Source organism: Phocoena phocoena, chromosome 15 (genome assembly GCF_963924675.1).
Source record: "Phocoena phocoena chromosome 15, mPhoPho1.1, whole genome shotgun sequence".
Classification (NCBI taxonomy): Eukaryota; Metazoa; Chordata; class Mammalia; order Artiodactyla; family Phocoenidae; genus Phocoena; species Phocoena phocoena.
Window position 1 is genome coordinate 15,803,905 of NC_089233.1, and position 17,820 is coordinate 15,821,724.

Genomic DNA, 17,820 nt, shown 5'->3' on the forward strand with positions numbered 1-17,820 from the left:
TTTTTGCCCTCAAGGAGGTGGAGCATAATGCCTCAACTCCTGTAGTCTGGGCTGTGCATAGTGACTTCCTTCCTAAGAGTAGGATAGGGAAAGGAGTAATTTTACAGTGGAATCTCACAAGCACTACCTCAGCCAGGTGATTAAAGTTAACATCAACAGTGATAAATCATCTTGGGCCTTCCCTGGTGATCCAGTCATTAGGACTCCATGCTTCCACTGCAGGGGGCACGGGTTCAATTCCTGGTCAGGGAACTAAGATCCCGCATGCTGTGTGGTGCCAATAAATAAATAAATACAAACCGAAAAAAATTGCAAATTAAAAAAAGTGATAAATCATCTTGAAGGCATGTACCCTTGATATGATGAGATGAAAATGGCATTTTACCTCTGCCTACTCCCCAAACGTATAACCTCTAGTCTACTTCTAGGGAAAACAACATACAAATCTCAATTAAGGGACATTTTATAAAATATCTGACCAGTAATCCTCAAAGTTGTCAAGATCATCAAAAACAAGGAAACCTGGGATTTCCCTGGTGGCGCAATGGCTAAGAATCCGCCTGCCAATGCAGGGGACACAGGTTCGAGCCCTGGTCCGGGAAGATCCCACATGCCGCGGAGCAACTAAGCCCGTGCATCACAACTACTGAGCCTGCGCTCTAGAGCCCGTGACCCACAACTACTGAGCCCGCAAGCCACAACTACTGAAGCCCGCGTGCCTAGAGCCGGTGTTCTGCAACAAGAGAAGCCACCGCAATGAGAAAACCGCGCATCGCTGCGGAGTAGCCTCCACTCATCGCAACTAGAGAAAGCCTGCGCGCAGCAACGAAGACCCAACGCAGCCAAAAATAAATTAATTAATTTAAAAAACACACACACAAAAAAAGAAAACAAGGGGCTTTCCTGGTGGCGCAGTGGTTAAGAATCTGCTTGCCAATGCAGGGGACACGGGTTCAAGCCCTGGTCTGGGAAGATCCCACATGCCGCGGAGCAACTAAGTCCGTGTGCCACAGCTACTGAGCCTGCACTCTAGAGCCCGTGTTCCACAACAAGAGAAGCCACTGCAATGAGAAGCCCACACACCACAACAAAGAGTAGCTCCCTCTCGCCACAACTAGAGAAAGCCCGTACACAGCAACGAAGACCCAGCACAGCCAAAAATAAGTAAATAAATAAATAAATAAATAAATAAAATAAAATAAAATAAAATCACTACATTATGCCAAAAAAAAAAAGAAAAAAGAAAAGAAAACAAGGAAACCTGGAAAACTCACAGTCAAGAGAAGCCTAAGGCGACATGATGACACTGGGACAGACAAAGGGCATTAGGTAAAAACTAAGGAAATCTGAAAAAAGGATAGACTTAATAATAATAATGTATCAGTACTGATTCATTAATTGTAACAAACGTGAGATGTTAATAGAGGACTGAGTGGGCGGACATACAGGAACCCTCAGTACAATCTTTTCAATTTTTCTGTAAATCTAAAACTTCTGAATAATAAAGTTTATTTTTTTAACATCTCCACATAAGAATGTCTCCTTTCTTCTCCTGAATCCGTAAGTCATATAACTTCTCTGAACTTCAATTTCCCTATCTTGAAATAGGGAAATTATTTTGAATCCTTCCAACTACAATCAATAACAACACTCTCATTTAGTGAATGAATGTTCACTGTGTACCAAATTCTATGCTAGGCACCCTTTACATGCATTATTCCCGTGTAACCATCACAGTGAAACTGTGGGCTAAGATTGTCATTTTTCTTCTTTGTCCACTATGGAAAGAGGCTGCAACTACACCAAGACACAAAGCTTTGGTTGGTGGAAACCAAATTCAAACTCCGTTATATCTGATGTAAAAGGCTCTAAACCTGTGTTCTCCACTGGCTCAGATCCCTCCTTCCCTCTTCTATGCCCGTTGGTAGATGCTTCCCACCCCAAAGCCCGTTTTGAAAGATGTGCTTCCCCAGCAAACTGCTTGTAACTAAGCATTCTCTTTCATCAATCTCTAAAAATCTCTTTCTTAAGGTTTCTTTCTTTTTTTCTTTAAATTTTTTTGGAGTATAGTTGATTTACAATATTGTGTTAGTTTCAGGTGTACAGCAAAGTGAATCAGTTATACATATACATATACGCACTCTTTTTTAGATTCTTTTCCCATATAGGCCATTACAAAGTATTGAGTAGAGTTCCCTGTGCTATACAGTAGGTCCTTATTAGTTATCTATTTTAGATATAGTAGTGTGTATATGTCCACCCCAATCTCCCAACTTATCCCTCCACACACACCCCACCCCCTTATCCCCTGGTAACCATAAGTTTGTTTTCTACATCTGCAACTCTATTTCTGTTTTGTAGATACATTCATCTGGACCCTTTTTTTAGATTCCACGTATAAGTGATATCATATGATATTTGTCTTCCTCTGTCTGACTTACTTCACTCAGTATGACAGTCTCTAGGTCCATCCATGTTGCTGCAAAATAGCATTATTTCATTCTTTTTTATGGCTGAGTAATATTCCATTGTATATGTGTACCACATCTTCTTTATCTATTCTTCTGTTGATGGACATTTAGGTTGTTTCCATGTCCTAGCTATTGTAAATAGTGCTGTGATGAACACTGAGGTGCATGCATCTTTTCAAATTATGGTTTTCTCTGGATATATGCCCAGGAGTGGGATTGCTGAATCATATGGTAGCCCTAGTTTTAGTTTTTTAAGGAACCTCCATACTGTTCTCCATAGTGGCTGTACCAATTTACATTCCCACCAACAGTGTAGGAGGTTTCCCTTTTCTCCACACCCTCTCCAGCATTTATTGTTTGTAATTTTTTTGGTGATGGCAATTCTGACTGGTGTGAGGTGATACCTCATTGTAGTTTTTATTTGCATTTCTCTTATAATTAGTGATGTTGAGCATCTTTTTAGCCATCTGTATGTCGTCTTTGGAGAAATGTCTATTCAGGTCTTCTGCCCATTTTTTTGAATTGGGTTATTTGTTTTTTTGATATTGAGCTGCATGAGCTGCTTGCATATTTTGGAGATTAATCCTTTGTCAGTTGCTTCATTTTCAAATATTTTCTCCCATTCTGAGGGTTGTCTTTTCATTTTATTTATGGTTTCCTTTGCCATGCAAAAGCTTTTAAGTTCTTTTTTACGGTTTCTGATCAGAAAGGCATCACCAGCAATGACAGCAGTCGTTCTTGGAGTATGTACCCTGTGCCAGACACAGTTCTAAGAACTTTATGCTTACTAACGTAGCAAATTCATGCAGTAATGGTAGAAGAAACCATTAAAACTCCAGGTTCATATATTGTTGGTGGGAATGTAAAATAGTTCAGCCACTTTGGAAACTAGTTTGGCCGTTCCCCAAAATACTAAATGTAGAGCCACCATATGACCCAGCAATTCCACTCCGAAGTATATACCTAAGAAAATTGAAAACATGCATTCATACAAAAACTTGCACACAGATATTCACAGCCGCATTATTCGTAATAGTCAAAAGAAACAACCCAAATGTTCATCAACTGAAGAACGGATAAACACAATGTGGCATATCCATACAATGGAGAACGTTACTTGGCAATAAAACGGAAAGAAGTACTGATGCAAGCTACGACAGGGATGAACCTTGAGACCATAATGCTAAGTGAAAGAAGCCAGTCATAAAAGACAGGTTGAATTGTACAGTATGTGAATTATATATCAGTAAATTTGTTTTTAAAACCCTCCATTTTGCAAATAAGGAAACCATGGCACAGAAATGAGCACACTGCTTAAGATTACACAGCTACTCTGCTGAGCTCATTCAGAACAAAGAAACACATTTCCAAATAGCAGCCTGATGGTGAATGATTTGGGTTTCGTTTTGTATTTCCCCAATGTTGACAGTCGTTTCTGGACTGTCATTTTACCTCTGCCTAAGGAGCTGCATAAGTTAGGGTCAGAACCAGAAATGGGTCAATGGAAGACAATGGTTATTGAGGATAGGCCCTAACAAGGTATAGCCCTTGGGATTCTTTCCCTTCACTCTTTCTTCTCGTATGAGTTTATTGCTCCTCTCTCACAGTAGCATGTAAGCTCCAGGAAAGCTGGACTTTTGTTTTGTTTACCTCTGTATCCCCAGTCACTAGTTCAGCGCCTGGCATGATAGATGAAGCGAACAGCAGTTGAAAAAATAAGAGGCAGTGCAGACAGGGAATCAGACAGAGGGAGGTTTCTGACTTTGGTGCTGGTGAAACTCTCAGAGGTGGAAATGGAGTAGGGGTGGGGTGGTGTGCAGCATCAGAGATCTGAGGTACTTGCGGGAGAGATCTAGGAGAGGTTGGATATATGTATCTAGAAAATATTTCACTGAGAATTCCATACCCAAATGCTTACAGGGACCAGGGAAGTGCCCTGAATCATGCCAATGCCCCATTCCTAGACAATAGAGTGGAAAGGACAGTGACAATCTGGAGAGAATACGCCCCATCTCAAGTGACAGTCATAGGGAGAGCAGGTACAATGTTAACAGATCTTTGGATTTTTCAAGAGAAGCTGAAAACAAGGACTGCCAGGTGAAATATTGTCTGCAAGCCAAGTTTCTCCTGGTCAACCCGTTTCTGACTTGTTGGAGCAAGGTAGACCTGAGTCCTCCCTAGAAGTCTTGGGTGTGTGTGGTGGTAGCAGAGAGTGTTGGATGCATCTTTCCTAAGGTGATGGGTATACTGGGAACAAGTCAATTCTGGGCGGCTTGGGTGGGAGCCAGCTTCTCTAGCTCAGTTTAGTCGTCACTTGGTTTTTAATGATTACATCAAAGAATGATGTTAAGTGTAAAAAGATAGTCGTAAAATAGTACATTTCACAGGATCCCATTTTTTTCATTATATTTTGAGCATACAGTTAGTAAAATAACTGGAAGAATATGCCCAACAGTTAACAGTGGCCATCTCTGAGGAATGGGATTATGAGGCACTTTCTCTTTGTACTATGTATTTCTGTGTATTTGAACTGTTTTATAATGACCATGTATAAAAGAAAAACCAATACTGATTTTTTTAAAATTATAGATCTTTTATCTTTTCTAACATTAACTACTATCCATGTTCATATATATGTGCAGGTAAACACAAATACCAAATGACTGACAGTGGTTACCTTGGGAAGGGTGCAGGGCTGGGGTATGTTGACACGTGAACGGGAGATCTAGTTTTGCTGTCTTTATTGCTTGAATCTTTCTTTTTTATAAATTATTTTTTTAATTAATTATTTATTTTTGGCTGTGTTGGGTCTTCGTTTCTGTGCGAGAGCTTTCTCTAGTTGCGGCAAGCGAGAGCCACTCTTCATCACGGTGCGCGGGCCTCTCACTATTGCGGCCTCTCTTGTTGCGGAGCACAGGCTCCAGATGCACAGGCTCAGTAGCTGTGGCTCACGGGCCTAGTTGCTCCGCGGCATGTGGGATCTTCCCAGACCAGGGTTCGAACCCGTGTCCCCTGCATTGACAGGCAGATTCTCAACCACTGCGCCACCAGGGAAGCCCTATTGCTTGAATCTTACACACAGTTGACCCTGGGGTATTGATTCCAGGACCTGCCATGGATACCAAAATCCTCAGATGCTCAAGTCCCATAGTTGGCTCTACATATCTGTGGTCCCACATCCACAGATTCAACCATTGATCATGTGGTACTGTATGAGGTATTTATTGGGAATAAAACCACGTATAAGTGGACCTGTGCAGTTCAAACCCGTGTTCAAGGGTCAACTGGAATATGTACTCCTGGACTGTAGAAAAATGTGAAAAACTTCAGTGCCCAACACTCCAATCCATCCATCCAGAAGTAGAACAAATTGTTCAGGTGGGAAGGAGGGGAAAACCTTCATCAGGACATGGACAATATTGTCCTCATCCCTCCCCAACCCCAGGACCCAGCCCAATCCCCCCCAGGTGACCCACACACAAAGAGGAGCCAAGGGGCCTCATTGTAACACTCATTTTTATATAAATATCCGCAAGTCATGTTACAGAATAAGTCCCACTGGGGAAAAAAGTCAATGTTATGTTTTTGTTAAACCGACCCCTGCCTTCTAGGTTGGGCCCCAGCCTGGGGGCACCTGCTGCTTTGGGAAGGCTGGGGCTGCTGCCAAGAGGCTGCTGAAGAAGCTGCCTGTGTTGCCCACCCCCGGGCCAACCCCCTTCTTTGGTGTGTGGTACATGGTGACCTTCTCTGGCCCCCCTTAAGGAGCCTGCGGCAGGGTTCTGGGGAACAGGGTTCTGGAGAGCAAGGCCCAGGAATCCTGGGGGCACTTGGAAATAGAGTGGGGGGGACCAAGCCACTAAGGTGGAGTCTGAAGCTTAGAGGTTGCGCCTTTGGGGATGGGGGCACACAGAGGTAACAGGAACAGGTGGGGGGAACCTGGGCTGACAGCCAAGCAGGAAGCACTTGCCCTTCTTTCTAGCCTAGGTACCCAGGTCCCTTTTCCTGTTGGTCCACCTCCTGCTGGGCCCCAGATTTCCAGGGATAAGCCCTGGGTTCCTGCCTGTTCCCTCCCAGCTCTCCCCACTGCAATCCCCCCTCCCCCCACAGAGAGGCCAGAGGCTAGGAACACAGCACCAGTCTTAGGATTTAATTAACCAGGAAGGGGGATTATTGGGAGGGGCACCCCTGTAAAAATGTACAAAAGGTCTGGGGGGCTATGTGGAAGAGGAGATAAATATGTACATGGAACCCCCCTTCCTTTAGCCCCTCCTCCCCCAGCCCTGAGAGGGCATGAGGACTTGGGTGGTAGGTGAAGAGGAGGGGGGGCACTTTGGCCTCTGGCTTAGTGAGCCCTTGGGGAGGCAGGCCAAGGGCCTAGGGGCCCTCAGAAGGGGCGATGGTGCACCTCAGGAGATCACAAGCTATGACCTCTGAAATGACCCCCACTCTCATGTACACACACCTCTCTAAAGGCTTGTGACCTCTGCCCTCCCAGTGACCCCAAGATCCAACTGATGCTTGATCCAGTGGGGGTTGGGGCTTACTGCTCCCAGATTCCACGACCTCAGAGGTGGCTGGTGAGGTCATGACCTCTGCCCTCCAGCCCTGGCTTGAAACCTCAGCTCTAGGACCTTGTCAAAAGAAAAGGGGGATGGAGCTATGCCCCTGCCCCTCCCCTTCCCTCACCTGTCAGCCCGGGCTGGGCCAGGGGCCCGAGGTGGGGAACTAGGCCGAGGGGCGGGCACAAGCGGAGGTGGTGCCCCCAAAAGGGCTCCTGGCGGGGTCTTGCTGAGAAGGTGAGGGGTTCCTGGGGCCGCAGCTGGTGGCGGCGGTGGAGCCAAGCGGCTGTATAGCAGGGGATGGGCAGGCTCTAGACCGTAGAGGCGGGCAGCAGCCACAGCCCCTGGTCCAGTCAGCTCCTCACCTGCCTCATAGAAGCGGGGTGGCCTAGAGAGGCGAGGGGGCCCTGCCAACCAGGCTGGCTCCAGGAAGCCAGCACAGCGCTCTGGAGGACTAGGGCCCAGAAAGGGGGGTGGCCGGGGCCTCTCAAACAGCAGGTGAAGGCCTTGAGGCCCGGTGGTGGTGGCAGCGGCGGCGGCGGCGGCGGCAGCGGCGGCGGCAGCAGCGGCGGCAGCGGCAGCAGCAGCTTCCTCCTTCCGCTCTTCCTTTACCCGCACCAATTCCTTGGCTGGCCTGGCCCCTTCCTCGCCAGCCCGTGCCTTGGGAGTAGCAGGAGAAACTCGGAGCTGGGGCCGTGAGAAGGGGAGGTCCCTGGGGGCAGGGAGGAGAGGATGAAGGTACTCCGGAGGTTTGACTGAGGTAAGGGAGGGAGGAGGGCAGGGCAGGTGGGGGCTGGCGGGGAAGCACACCTGTCTTTCTCCTCCTTAGTGAGAGAGGGCTCCCTCCGCTCCACAGGCCGCTCCTTGTCTGAGCCTGGTGTCCGGGCGGCCTCAGGGGGCCGGACCCAGGCAGGAAAGGCCAGAGGACTGCGGTGCAGGCGGCCCCATGGGTCTGGCGGGGAGGCGAAGGCTGGTGGGGCCCCTGGGCTTTCTTTCTGGGCAAAGACGGCGCCGGAGTCTAGACAGAAGACAAAGTAGAAAGTGATGGGAGCAGGAGTGGGAGGTCCCACTCAGGCGTCCTCCCAGTCCCCTGCCTGAGCACAGGAGCCCACTGCCCCCACCCCACCCCGCCCAGCACTCACTGAATGTGGGGCTGCCCAGGCCTCCAAAGGCCCCGTTGGAGAGGGCAGCCAAGGAGGCGAAGCTTGTGGGACGCCCAAAGGGATCTGTAGGAGAAAAGGGGGATGGTCAGAGCATTGGGCGGCCGGCTCTGAGCAGGCATCAAGGACTGGCAGGGAAGAGACTGATCACCAAGCAGGCCCCAGAAAAGCACTGAGCTTTAAGGTGCAACGTGTTGTTTAACCTCACAAGCTCCATGAGGCAGACGGGAGCATTCCCACTTAAAGATGATTAAACAGGCTCAGAGAGGTGAAGTAACTTGCCAATCAATGGTCATCTAACCAGTGAGTGGAACCCCCAATCCAGGGCCTCTGACTCCAGAGGTCAGGCTCTTACCCCACAGCCCCCGACACCAGCCACCCAGACCAGCTCTACAGCACGCCACTCGCCTGAAGGCCTCAGCTAGCTTCCTCCCACCTGCATGCAGGGCTGCTCCCAACCTGACCCTAACTTCGTATATATGTCACATAGCCAGTCAGAACATGTAACTAGCAAGCTGCGGGAACCTCACAATTTCCTCTTCTAGGAACACCTTTTCCTAGGCCAGCCAGCTCAACTCCTCCTCGTCCATCCAAACCCAGGATAAATCTCCCCAAGAAGCCTGCCAAGATCACTGGGAGCCAGTGACCATGCTCTCCGCTGGGCCTGCACAGCCTTCCTCCACCCGACTCTCCCAGGTGGCACACTCCCCACTACCACTGGCTAGTTTCAGAGACAGTGACTGAGCTGTCAGGGATTGGCGATTACTCTGCCCTTCCCTATCCCATTTTACAGAGGATGAGATCAAGGCTCAGAGGGGGTAGGGTAACCTGCCCAAGGTCACAAAGCAAGTGGAACCAGGTCTACCCTCCATTCCAGCTGCCTCTCAGGTCTAACTTCTATCCCCAACTTAACACCTCCTGGAACTCAGGGACAAGGCTTAGGTTGCCCAACATGCCTTTGGCTCTTACCAATGTGGGTGCTGGGGCTCAGAAAGGGTCCGTGGGCCCCGGGAGCTGCCGTGAAAGGGTTGGCTGCAGCGTGGACGGCACCTGGGGCGGAGAGGCGGGAGATTCTGATGAGGCTGAGTGGACGCAAGGTGGGCCTTGGGCTACAGGTGGGCAACCTCAGGCCCAGAGAGGGCTGGCCAGACTCACCAGTCGCAGTGAAGAGGGAGGCGGCCGGGTGGGAGAGCTCCTGCCCAGGGGGCAGGGCCCCATAGGGCCCCGGAAGGCAGGGCAGGAGGTCGTTCCGAAAGTCAAGCTTGTGGGAGTCGCCCTGCATGGGACAGGGAGAGGGGCAGTGAGTGAGGAGCCAGGTGTGGTCCCGCTCTTGCTCTTCCACCCCGAGGCCCCCTCCGAGGGCTGCCTGGCGCCAAGACAGGGCTTGGGTGGGCCTCTGCCTCTCTCAGAGCCTTCTCTGACCACCCCGCAGTTAGCAAGAGAACCTAGTGCTAACTGTGGAATTGCTCAGGCAGTGACCAGGGACAGGAGGGAACATTTCTGGCCAAGATTCTGCCAAGCTCTGCTGAAGGTAGATGCCCAGAGCTCAGGCAGGCCCACTCTCCCCAGCCCTCCGGCCCCAGTACCTTCATCTTTTCCTGGTGTCTCAGGATCATGTAAGCCACGCGCACGTGCATGGCACACCACTTCCCTGGTTTCTGCCGCCCCAGAAGGATGACCAAAGGGAAAGGGAAGGAAAGAATGTTCACTCATCACCCACTCCAGACCTGGCCCTGGGCCCAGCCTTGCCACACAACGTCCCCACTCATCACCCCTACACCTGAGGGATGACTAGGTTCATTTCACAGCCTAGGAAACTGAGGCTCAGAGAGATAAACTGTCTTGCCCAAGGTCCCACGGCCAGCTGTGTCTGAACCCAGGTCTGCGGTTTGCAAGCCTTTTGCTTCCTGCTGTTCCACATCTGGCTGCCTCCACGTCTTGGGCTTCTTGCTTATTCCCAAGCAAGACCCTCCCCTCACACAAACACCCTGACGCCAGCCCCCAGCCTCATGCAGCCTGAGGTCCTCACCAAACTCACCCTCAAAGGTGGCCGGAAATGGTCAGGGATCTGGGAATAGCAAAGCAGAGATTGGCAGCAGTTCAGACCTGTTTACTGACCTGGGCACCTCATCTCCACAGTCCCCAATGCCCCACCAAACACCTCCCTGAGACCGTGTGCGGCTCCCTCAAACCTTTCCTTTCCCCATCTCTCCCACTCCGGGCACCTCCCCTCCAGCACCAAGTTACTGAACCTGGCTCCAAGGAGGTGCCCTGCTTGGAAAGCTGTGGAGTGGGTTAGTGGGCAGGCAGGACAGGTTTCTCAGAGAAGAAGAGTAGCTATCTGATAAACAGCTTTATATAATGAAGATCTGCTTAAGATTTCTTTAGAAAAAAGCCTTTACTATTGTTAAAAGAAGCTGGAAAACCTCTGGTCTAGTCTCTCCTTTAGGAAACAGATCCTATGCTTTTCAAGATGTTCCCAAAGCCCTGGGCTTTAAGGCTGCTCCCCATGTCACTTCACAAAGAAGCAGCTTATCTTTTCATTGTTTTATGGATAGAACTTCCTGGTATGATGTCATTTGAAAAAATGAGTGCTGTGACTTAGAAAATTTGAAAACCCCTACAAAAACCACCATCTTAGGAATCTTATTTCTGGGGCAACTTCATGAAATTCCTATCCCTCATGCTTGAGAAATCCTTCATTTATAGAAATTCCCTCTTCTCAGGTCCTCAGGGACACCCCTGACCATATATTAAAGGGAGGAATCAGTGGTTCACTCTCAAGTCAACCCTGCTCTCCCTCAACAGATCTTCCAGCTGCCCGAGGACCTGCCTTGGCCCCCCTCACCTGTGTCCCCTTTTGGGGAAGCCCGCTCGGCACTGGCCCCAGTCGTGGTGGCAGCTCGGGGTTCGTGCTCTGGGAAAGGGGAGTGGAGGGATCAGTCAGGAGAGCTGACACCAGGCATAAGAGGGGTCTAAAACCAAGCTGGGGGCTGGGACAAGGAGGGAGCATGGCTTTGGAGAAACCTGGGTCAACAAGGGGAGGGCAGGAGGATGGGCATGGTTTTGGGGAATGGGAAGGTAAATGGATCCAGGGGTATCTGGGTTTGTAAGGGGTGGGAGGTGGTGGTGTCGTCTGGATTGGGAGCTCACCTTGGGCTGGAAGGCCCCCTGCAGGGAGCCAAAGGAGACAGCCGGCGGGAGGCCCGGAGGTAGGCCGGGCACTGCGGGAGGGAAGGCCGTGTACGGCTGTGGAGAGAAGGGGACTAGTCCAAGCCGGGGGTGGAGGTGCAGCCCATCTGTGGTCTGCCCATCAGTCCTCTGGCCTCCACCCTAAATCCCCCCCAGGGAGCTCTCCCAGGCTCAAGGCTCTTGCTTTTGAAGCTGAAGACTGGACCCCAACAATCAGGGCCACACGCATTGATGCATCCATGCCCACACACCACACACCCACACCACACACCCACCCACACACACCCGCGCGCGCGCACACACACACACACACACACACACACACTCTCTCACACACTCACATTATGCCGGAAAAGGCCTTCCATCTTTCCTGGATATTTCTCAAACTAGGGAAGAGAAGGGAAGAGTAAGCTGCCAGCCAGGAACCCAGGGCCTTCCCCTGGAAGCCATACCCTCCCCCCAGGTCTCTGAGCCTCATCACCGACCCAATGAGGAGCTCACCATGTGGGGGCCGTGGGGTGGCAGCAGGCCCGGGGGGTAAGGGGTGAAGTGCTGGTGGGTGTGCTGGTGGGTGTGCTGGTGCTGGTGGTTGTGCTGGTGGAACTGGAAGGCCAGGGGCCGGGCAGAGCCCCCTGCCCCCACCACCTCGGGGCCACCCTGGGCATTCAGGTAGCGAGAGTTCAGGTCCTGGCCGATCAGGTCCTGCTCTGTGGGAGGGGAGGGGGAGAAGGCTTTAACATCTGTAGCCACCATGTCAGCCTCCTTGGGCCCGGGTGACTGGCCTTCCCTTCTGGCTTTGGGCCGCTCCCTCCTCACGCCCTGCTGCTTGCTAAGGTCCAGATGCCCCGAAGCCAACTGGGCCCAAGCCCGGGGCCATGGCCCCCCACCCCCCGGCCAGGACCCCAAACTCACCAGAAAGGGCGTTAGCGGCTGAGGCCCCAGGGTGCCCTGGCACCTGCAGCAGGGGTGGGGGCGGGGGCAGGGCGGGGCCAGGGGAGAATAAGGAGGGGTGGGGGGGTGGGGGTGCGGGCCGCAGCCCGGGTGGGGGGAAGCTGTGGGTGGACAAAGGCAGGGGCAGTGAGGGCGTCGGGGGCCGGTGGGTGAGCTGCGCGGACGAGGAGGAGGCAGATGAGGAGGAAGAGGACGAAGAGGATGATGAGGGGGGAGGCTGAGCCACGGGAGGGGCCGGGGCCTTGGGGGGCGGCCGTGAAGAGCTGGGGAGAGAAGTGGGGAGATGAGTGAGGGGTTGGGAGGTGCCAGCTCTGACGGGAGGGGGTCAGAAGCCTGGGCGATACCTTGACCCTGGTTCTCCAACATGGAAGGTGGTAGAACCTGGCCCCCAGGACCCCCACCCGCCGACCCGGAGAACCCAGCCTCAGACTGAGGTACCTCCCACACCCAATAGCCCCCTCTCTCCTTCTCTAGGTCTCTTTTTCCACACAGCTGCCTCTGACGCCTCTGGCCACGTGACTTTCCCTTTTCTGACTCGACCACCGCACAAAACATATCGTTCACTTTGACGCTTAATTACGACAGGCCACCTGGGTTCCCACCCTAAGACAGTGGAAGCAGCACCGCCCTGGCCTGGCCTAGGAGTCAGGAGACCTGAATTCTAGGCCCATCTTGCCATTAACACCCTGGGTGACCTTGAGCAAGTCACTGCCCCTCTCTGAGCCTTAGTTTTCCCAATAATAAGAGAATGATAATGATGATAACAATAATAACAAAGACAGCATCGATGATAATAACAGTGTCAGTGATTCTTACCCTTTAGTGAGCACTTACTGTAGGCCAAGTGCTGTCACCTGCTTTATATGCTAATCCAAGTCTCCAACATTCCACATCACCTTCCCAATTGCTGCCGCATCCATGGAAACCCCTGTACCGTTTACTTCTTTAACTTAACTTAGTTTGTTTTTACTTAGCCTCACCAAGCAGTAACACGTGAAATAAAAGGATTGAGGAACTACTCATATGTTTTTAAAGCACATCAGAGCTGAAAAAATTTTACTCGCATAACATCTAAAATGCACTTACATACCACTAACAAAGAGCGTACACACTTTGGGAAACACTGCATTAACTCGTAATTAATCCTCACAACAGCTTTACAATGAAGGTACTATTATTTCGCTTTTCAGAAAGAAGAAATCAAGGCTCAGAGAGGTTAAGTGACTTGTCGAAAATCACACAGCCATTAAGTGGCAGAGCAAGAATTTGAATCCAGGTCTGACTGACACCAAAGCCAGCACTCTTAATCATGATGTCAGCATTTCCCAAAGTATGTTCCAAAGAACACTATTCCTAGCAGATGTGCCTTGCGAAAATGTCTCACCAGCAAATAAGATTGGGAAACGGCACAAACTGGATTCCCCTCTATGTGTATATATAAGGGTTCTGATAAGTCCTGTAGTAATCTCTTCAGATTTGTTCCACCCAGCATCTCTCAAACTTTTTAGCCTCCGAATCCTTTTTCAAGTCATATCCCACAGGTACCATCCCATCTCCCAGCCACAGAATTCAGGGGCTGACACCAAAATGACCAGGCCTTTCCAGACCAGGCCAAACCCCTGGACCACTCACCTGCCAGTGCTGAGGTCCAGGCTGCTGCCATAGGGGGAAGTGCGGAGGCCGAAAGGCGAGACCCGAAGCTGCAGCTGGGGCTGGGGTGGGGGTGGCAGACTGGGGGCGGCCGGCAAGGGTGCAGGGGGTGAGATAGGAGGCCGAGGGGCCGGTGGAGGCGGTGGTTCCTTCGGGGGGAAAGGCACTAGCAGCGGGTCGGGCCCTGGGGGCTGTTCCTGGCTCCGCTCCAGGCCCGACACTTTAGGGACTACGGAGAGTTTTGCTTCACAGTTCCCATTGAAGGCGCCATGGGGGCCCGAGGCTGTGAAGGCAGGACAGCAGATGTATTCAGTTGAGGTCCACGCTCACCCAATTTCCCTCCCTCGTCTCCAACCCCAGCCCTTGGGACCAACCTTTGCTGGTTGAGACAGTAAAGGACGGGTCAAGGTCATCATCGGAGACCTGGGGAAGAAGGACAGGGACAGGGTCAGGTTCTGGTCAGGTCGGGCCCTCACTCAGGAAGGCCAACAGCCTCTGGAGTCTGCTAGGAACTGGTAGTGGTGACAAGTCTATTCCATCAACTTAGCTGAAATCCACCAAAGATTGTGGGCTCTAGGGGGCCCTATGCTTGGGGAAAAGGGTAGAGCAACTGAGCCTGAGAATCTGATAGGCTGGGAGGACTGAACTGAGGCAGCATGGAAGTAGCAGAGAAACAAGCAAATCAAAAATGTCAGATATCACTAACTGCTGGCTCAGATGCCTACCTGGCTTATAGATTTGTTTGGTCCATAAACGTTAGCAAAATTCTTAAACTAATTGCTGATATTTAGAAATCCGGAGATTCCTCATAAAAACTCAGACTTGCAGGTTCTCTTGAGAATGGGCCGCTATTCTCCCAATAGTGGCTGCCCCGATTGGATAGACAAGTACTATTTGTTTCACCACAGTTCCTGTCCAGCCAACTTTTTAAACTACAGCAAGACACACATCAGGGAGTACAAATTTAGTTAGTTACAGGAATACAGCACCAACCCTTAGAACACACTGTTTCAAAATTAGCACATCAGCCCTAAGGATAAAATGAAATATACCTTTACAGGATATATTCTTAAACTGACTACAATGGTTTAGTGTTCTCACTGCCATGACCATCGTCTCAGCTCAGACTCTAATCTATAGGAACAGACTAATGGCTAGCAGGAAGGACCAACTGGATTCCACAGCCACTCCAGGTTTCTGTGGAGAACCACTGGTATCTCCAAGGACTTTGGAAAGGATGGCAGAGCAAGGCATGGGCCTTTGATTCTTTGGTCAACTGGCTCTAGTTACCAAATATAATTTGTCACTTACTCTCTCAATCCCCTGCCCCATACTTCCTCCCTAAAAATCTAATTCTGGCTCAACCTAACACACGTTCCCCACTTAAGGGGAGACTCTGTCTGCTGCACAAGGAAACTTTTAAGCTGCAGCTCATTTTACGAGCTGTAATACTGCCCACCCAACAAGTTCTAGCCCCACTCACCCTCTCGTCCAGATCGCTTTCCGTGTCACACTGGGGAGAAGGAAAGACAGAGGTGTCACAAGAGGGAAGAGGAGTGGGGGCAAAGGTCGAGAGGGGAATTTCAGACAGGGAGCGAAAGGGGAGGGGCTGGTACAGGTGGAGAGCACTTACTATGTATCCAGCTTCCAAAGAATGACGGGAGGAGGCCTGAGAAAGACCAGAGTCCAGAGGTAAGGGAGGCTGACTGGCGAGGCCTTTGGATAAAGTCTAAACTGCCCGGCAAGGCACTCAAGGCCCCTCATGACCTATTCTCAATCCCTTTCTACTGCCCACCCCCTGTTCTCAATGCTCTGGCAATTTTTCAAATATACCAGATTCTCACATCTGTGTTTTCGCCCAAAACAACTTAGCCCTGTTTCTCTTCTTAGCAAACTTATGACTATCCTTCAAGGCCTGACTAAGACATCCCAGGGGGCTTTCCCTAACCACAACCCTCCTCCCATCCCCCAGACAGAATGAGTGGCTTCCTCATGTGGGCTTCTGCAGCATCTCTCCCAGATCTCTGCCTTCTGTTGCTTCTCAGGTTTTCGTCTAGGTATTTGCTCAAAGACTGCTTCTTTCCTGCTATACTGACACCGACTTGAAAAGGTGTGCAGAGACCATATCTAACTTATGATTCAACTAAGTCCCTTTGCTATATCTCTGAATTATCAATATGTTCTGACGCAGACATAGTGTCGGCCAAAAGCAGGCAAGTCTGACTGCGGACATGTCTTTGTCAGACCTGGATGGGTCAGTGAAAGCTCAAATTTGCTCTGCCTTTCTCTTTGCCCTTAGAGACTGGGGTCACTGTTTACCATGGGTAGCAGCACTGCTGACGGAAAATGGATCTATGTGAAGAACATACTGCAGAGAGTTTTAAAGGACAGGGATTTGGGACAAGCTCACCTCTTTCCTTCTCCGCTTATTGGGCCATTTTCGGGCCCGATCCCCAGAGGGCCGGCCAGGCTCTCGATCAGAGCTGTCCCCTGGTTCCCCAGTTGCCCCACTGGAGCCCCCCCTCTTCCGCTTCCCAGAATGCTTCAGCCGATGCTCCAGTCGCTCTGGGGGCTGAAGAGACGCATCCTTCTGTGGAGGAGAAGGTGGAACTACAGTAGATGGAGAAAGGAAAGCTCCGACCTCTCTAGGGGTGACCAGGCTACCAAAGTGGCTCTCAGGCCAGGTAACCTGGTTGGTCCCTGGAGACTAGCTCTACCTCCTCCCACCCCAGGGTGGGGCAGCAGCCTGGCCAGAGGAGCCGGTTGCTCTGGTTTGGGGTGCCAGCATTCCCCCCTCAACTCCACCCCCTCCAGGCACCGTACCCTTCTCTCTGGCCCTCTGAAAATGTCCCCGGCCCCATCAGGCCCCACCTGCAAGGCCTCGAGGCTGGCGAAGCTGGCGATGGCGAAGCCATCGATCAAGTCCTCCTCTTCTTCTTCTTCCTCCTCAGGCTCCTCCTCAGCCTCCCCATCGTCTGCGCCCCCCTCCTCCTCCTCCTCCTCTTCCTCCCCGCGGCTGCCCGAGCCAGCAGGCCGTTTCCGAGCTCGGGGTCGTGGGGGCCGAGGCCTAGGACGCGGCCGCCGCCGTCTCGGGCCTCCGGGCCGCTCTCCAGACGAAGCTGACGACCAGGGCCTGGCGGGCGGCGGCGGCGACGACGACGACGAGGAGCCGCGCGGGGCGGCCAACAGGGCCCGGGGCGCGTCGCCGCCGGGACCTCGGCGGCGCCGCTGCTCCCGGTCTCGGTCTCGGCGCGAGCAGCGCCGCCGCCGCCGCTCCCCCTCAGCGGCCCAGCCCGGGCCCGGAGCCGCGGCCGCTGCCGTCTCCATGGCGACCGCCCTCAGCGCCGCATCCGGAGGCGGCGGGCCCCGAAACGGCCTGTCCGCAGGCCCGGGGTCGCAGGCGCGGCGCTGGCGGCTGCACAGGGACGAGAGGGCCACGGCTTCCCCTTTAAAGCAGGATCTGCTGGCCCCGAGCTTGCCCCAAGGCCAAGGCCCGGGGAGCCGGCGCCGCCCCCGGGGCGACAAGCCTGAGAGCCCCCTCTGTGGGGCCGGCGGGGCCGAGACGGCGAAAACAGGGCGGTCGTCCCTTTAAGGCAAGGCCTCAAGCTGTCCAGCCCCTGGCCCCTTTAAGACGACCCAACGGTGTCCGACCGGCCTAGTTCGGTGGCCGCCCCCTGCCAGGGGTCGAGACAACTCTCCCCGAGGAAGAGGAAGGGCCACCCCTTTAACAGGGGCCGAAAGCTCGCCCCGAAACGCAGACCTCCCCTTTAAAAGTGCCTCAAGTCCGCCGGCTAAAAGAGGCCACCCCTTTAAAGAGTCCAGGGTTCTCCAAACACC

At 52.1% G+C, this 17,820-nt stretch overlaps 1 protein-coding gene across 1 annotated transcript; it reads right to left on the minus strand.

Moving 5' to 3' along the window:
• Positions 1–7,153: 7,153 nt before the first annotated feature.
• On the minus strand, positions 7,154–17,310 carry FBRS (fibrosin). Its single transcript, XM_065892961.1, has 18 exons — positions 16,855–17,310; positions 16,394–16,573; positions 15,617–15,652; positions 15,467–15,496; positions 14,358–14,406; positions 13,966–14,266; positions 12,295–12,596; positions 11,884–12,089; positions 11,724–11,768; positions 11,344–11,439; positions 11,039–11,107; positions 10,229–10,258; positions 9,777–9,848; positions 9,346–9,466; positions 9,160–9,240; positions 8,173–8,256; positions 7,841–8,048; positions 7,154–7,742 (listed from the first exon to the last, which is right to left on the minus strand). Exons 1-18 carry the CDS (start codon positions 17,308–17,310, stop codon positions 7,154–7,156), a joined length of 2,955 nt encoding a protein of 984 aa, XP_065749033.1.
• Positions 17,311–17,820: the final 510 nt, after the last annotated feature.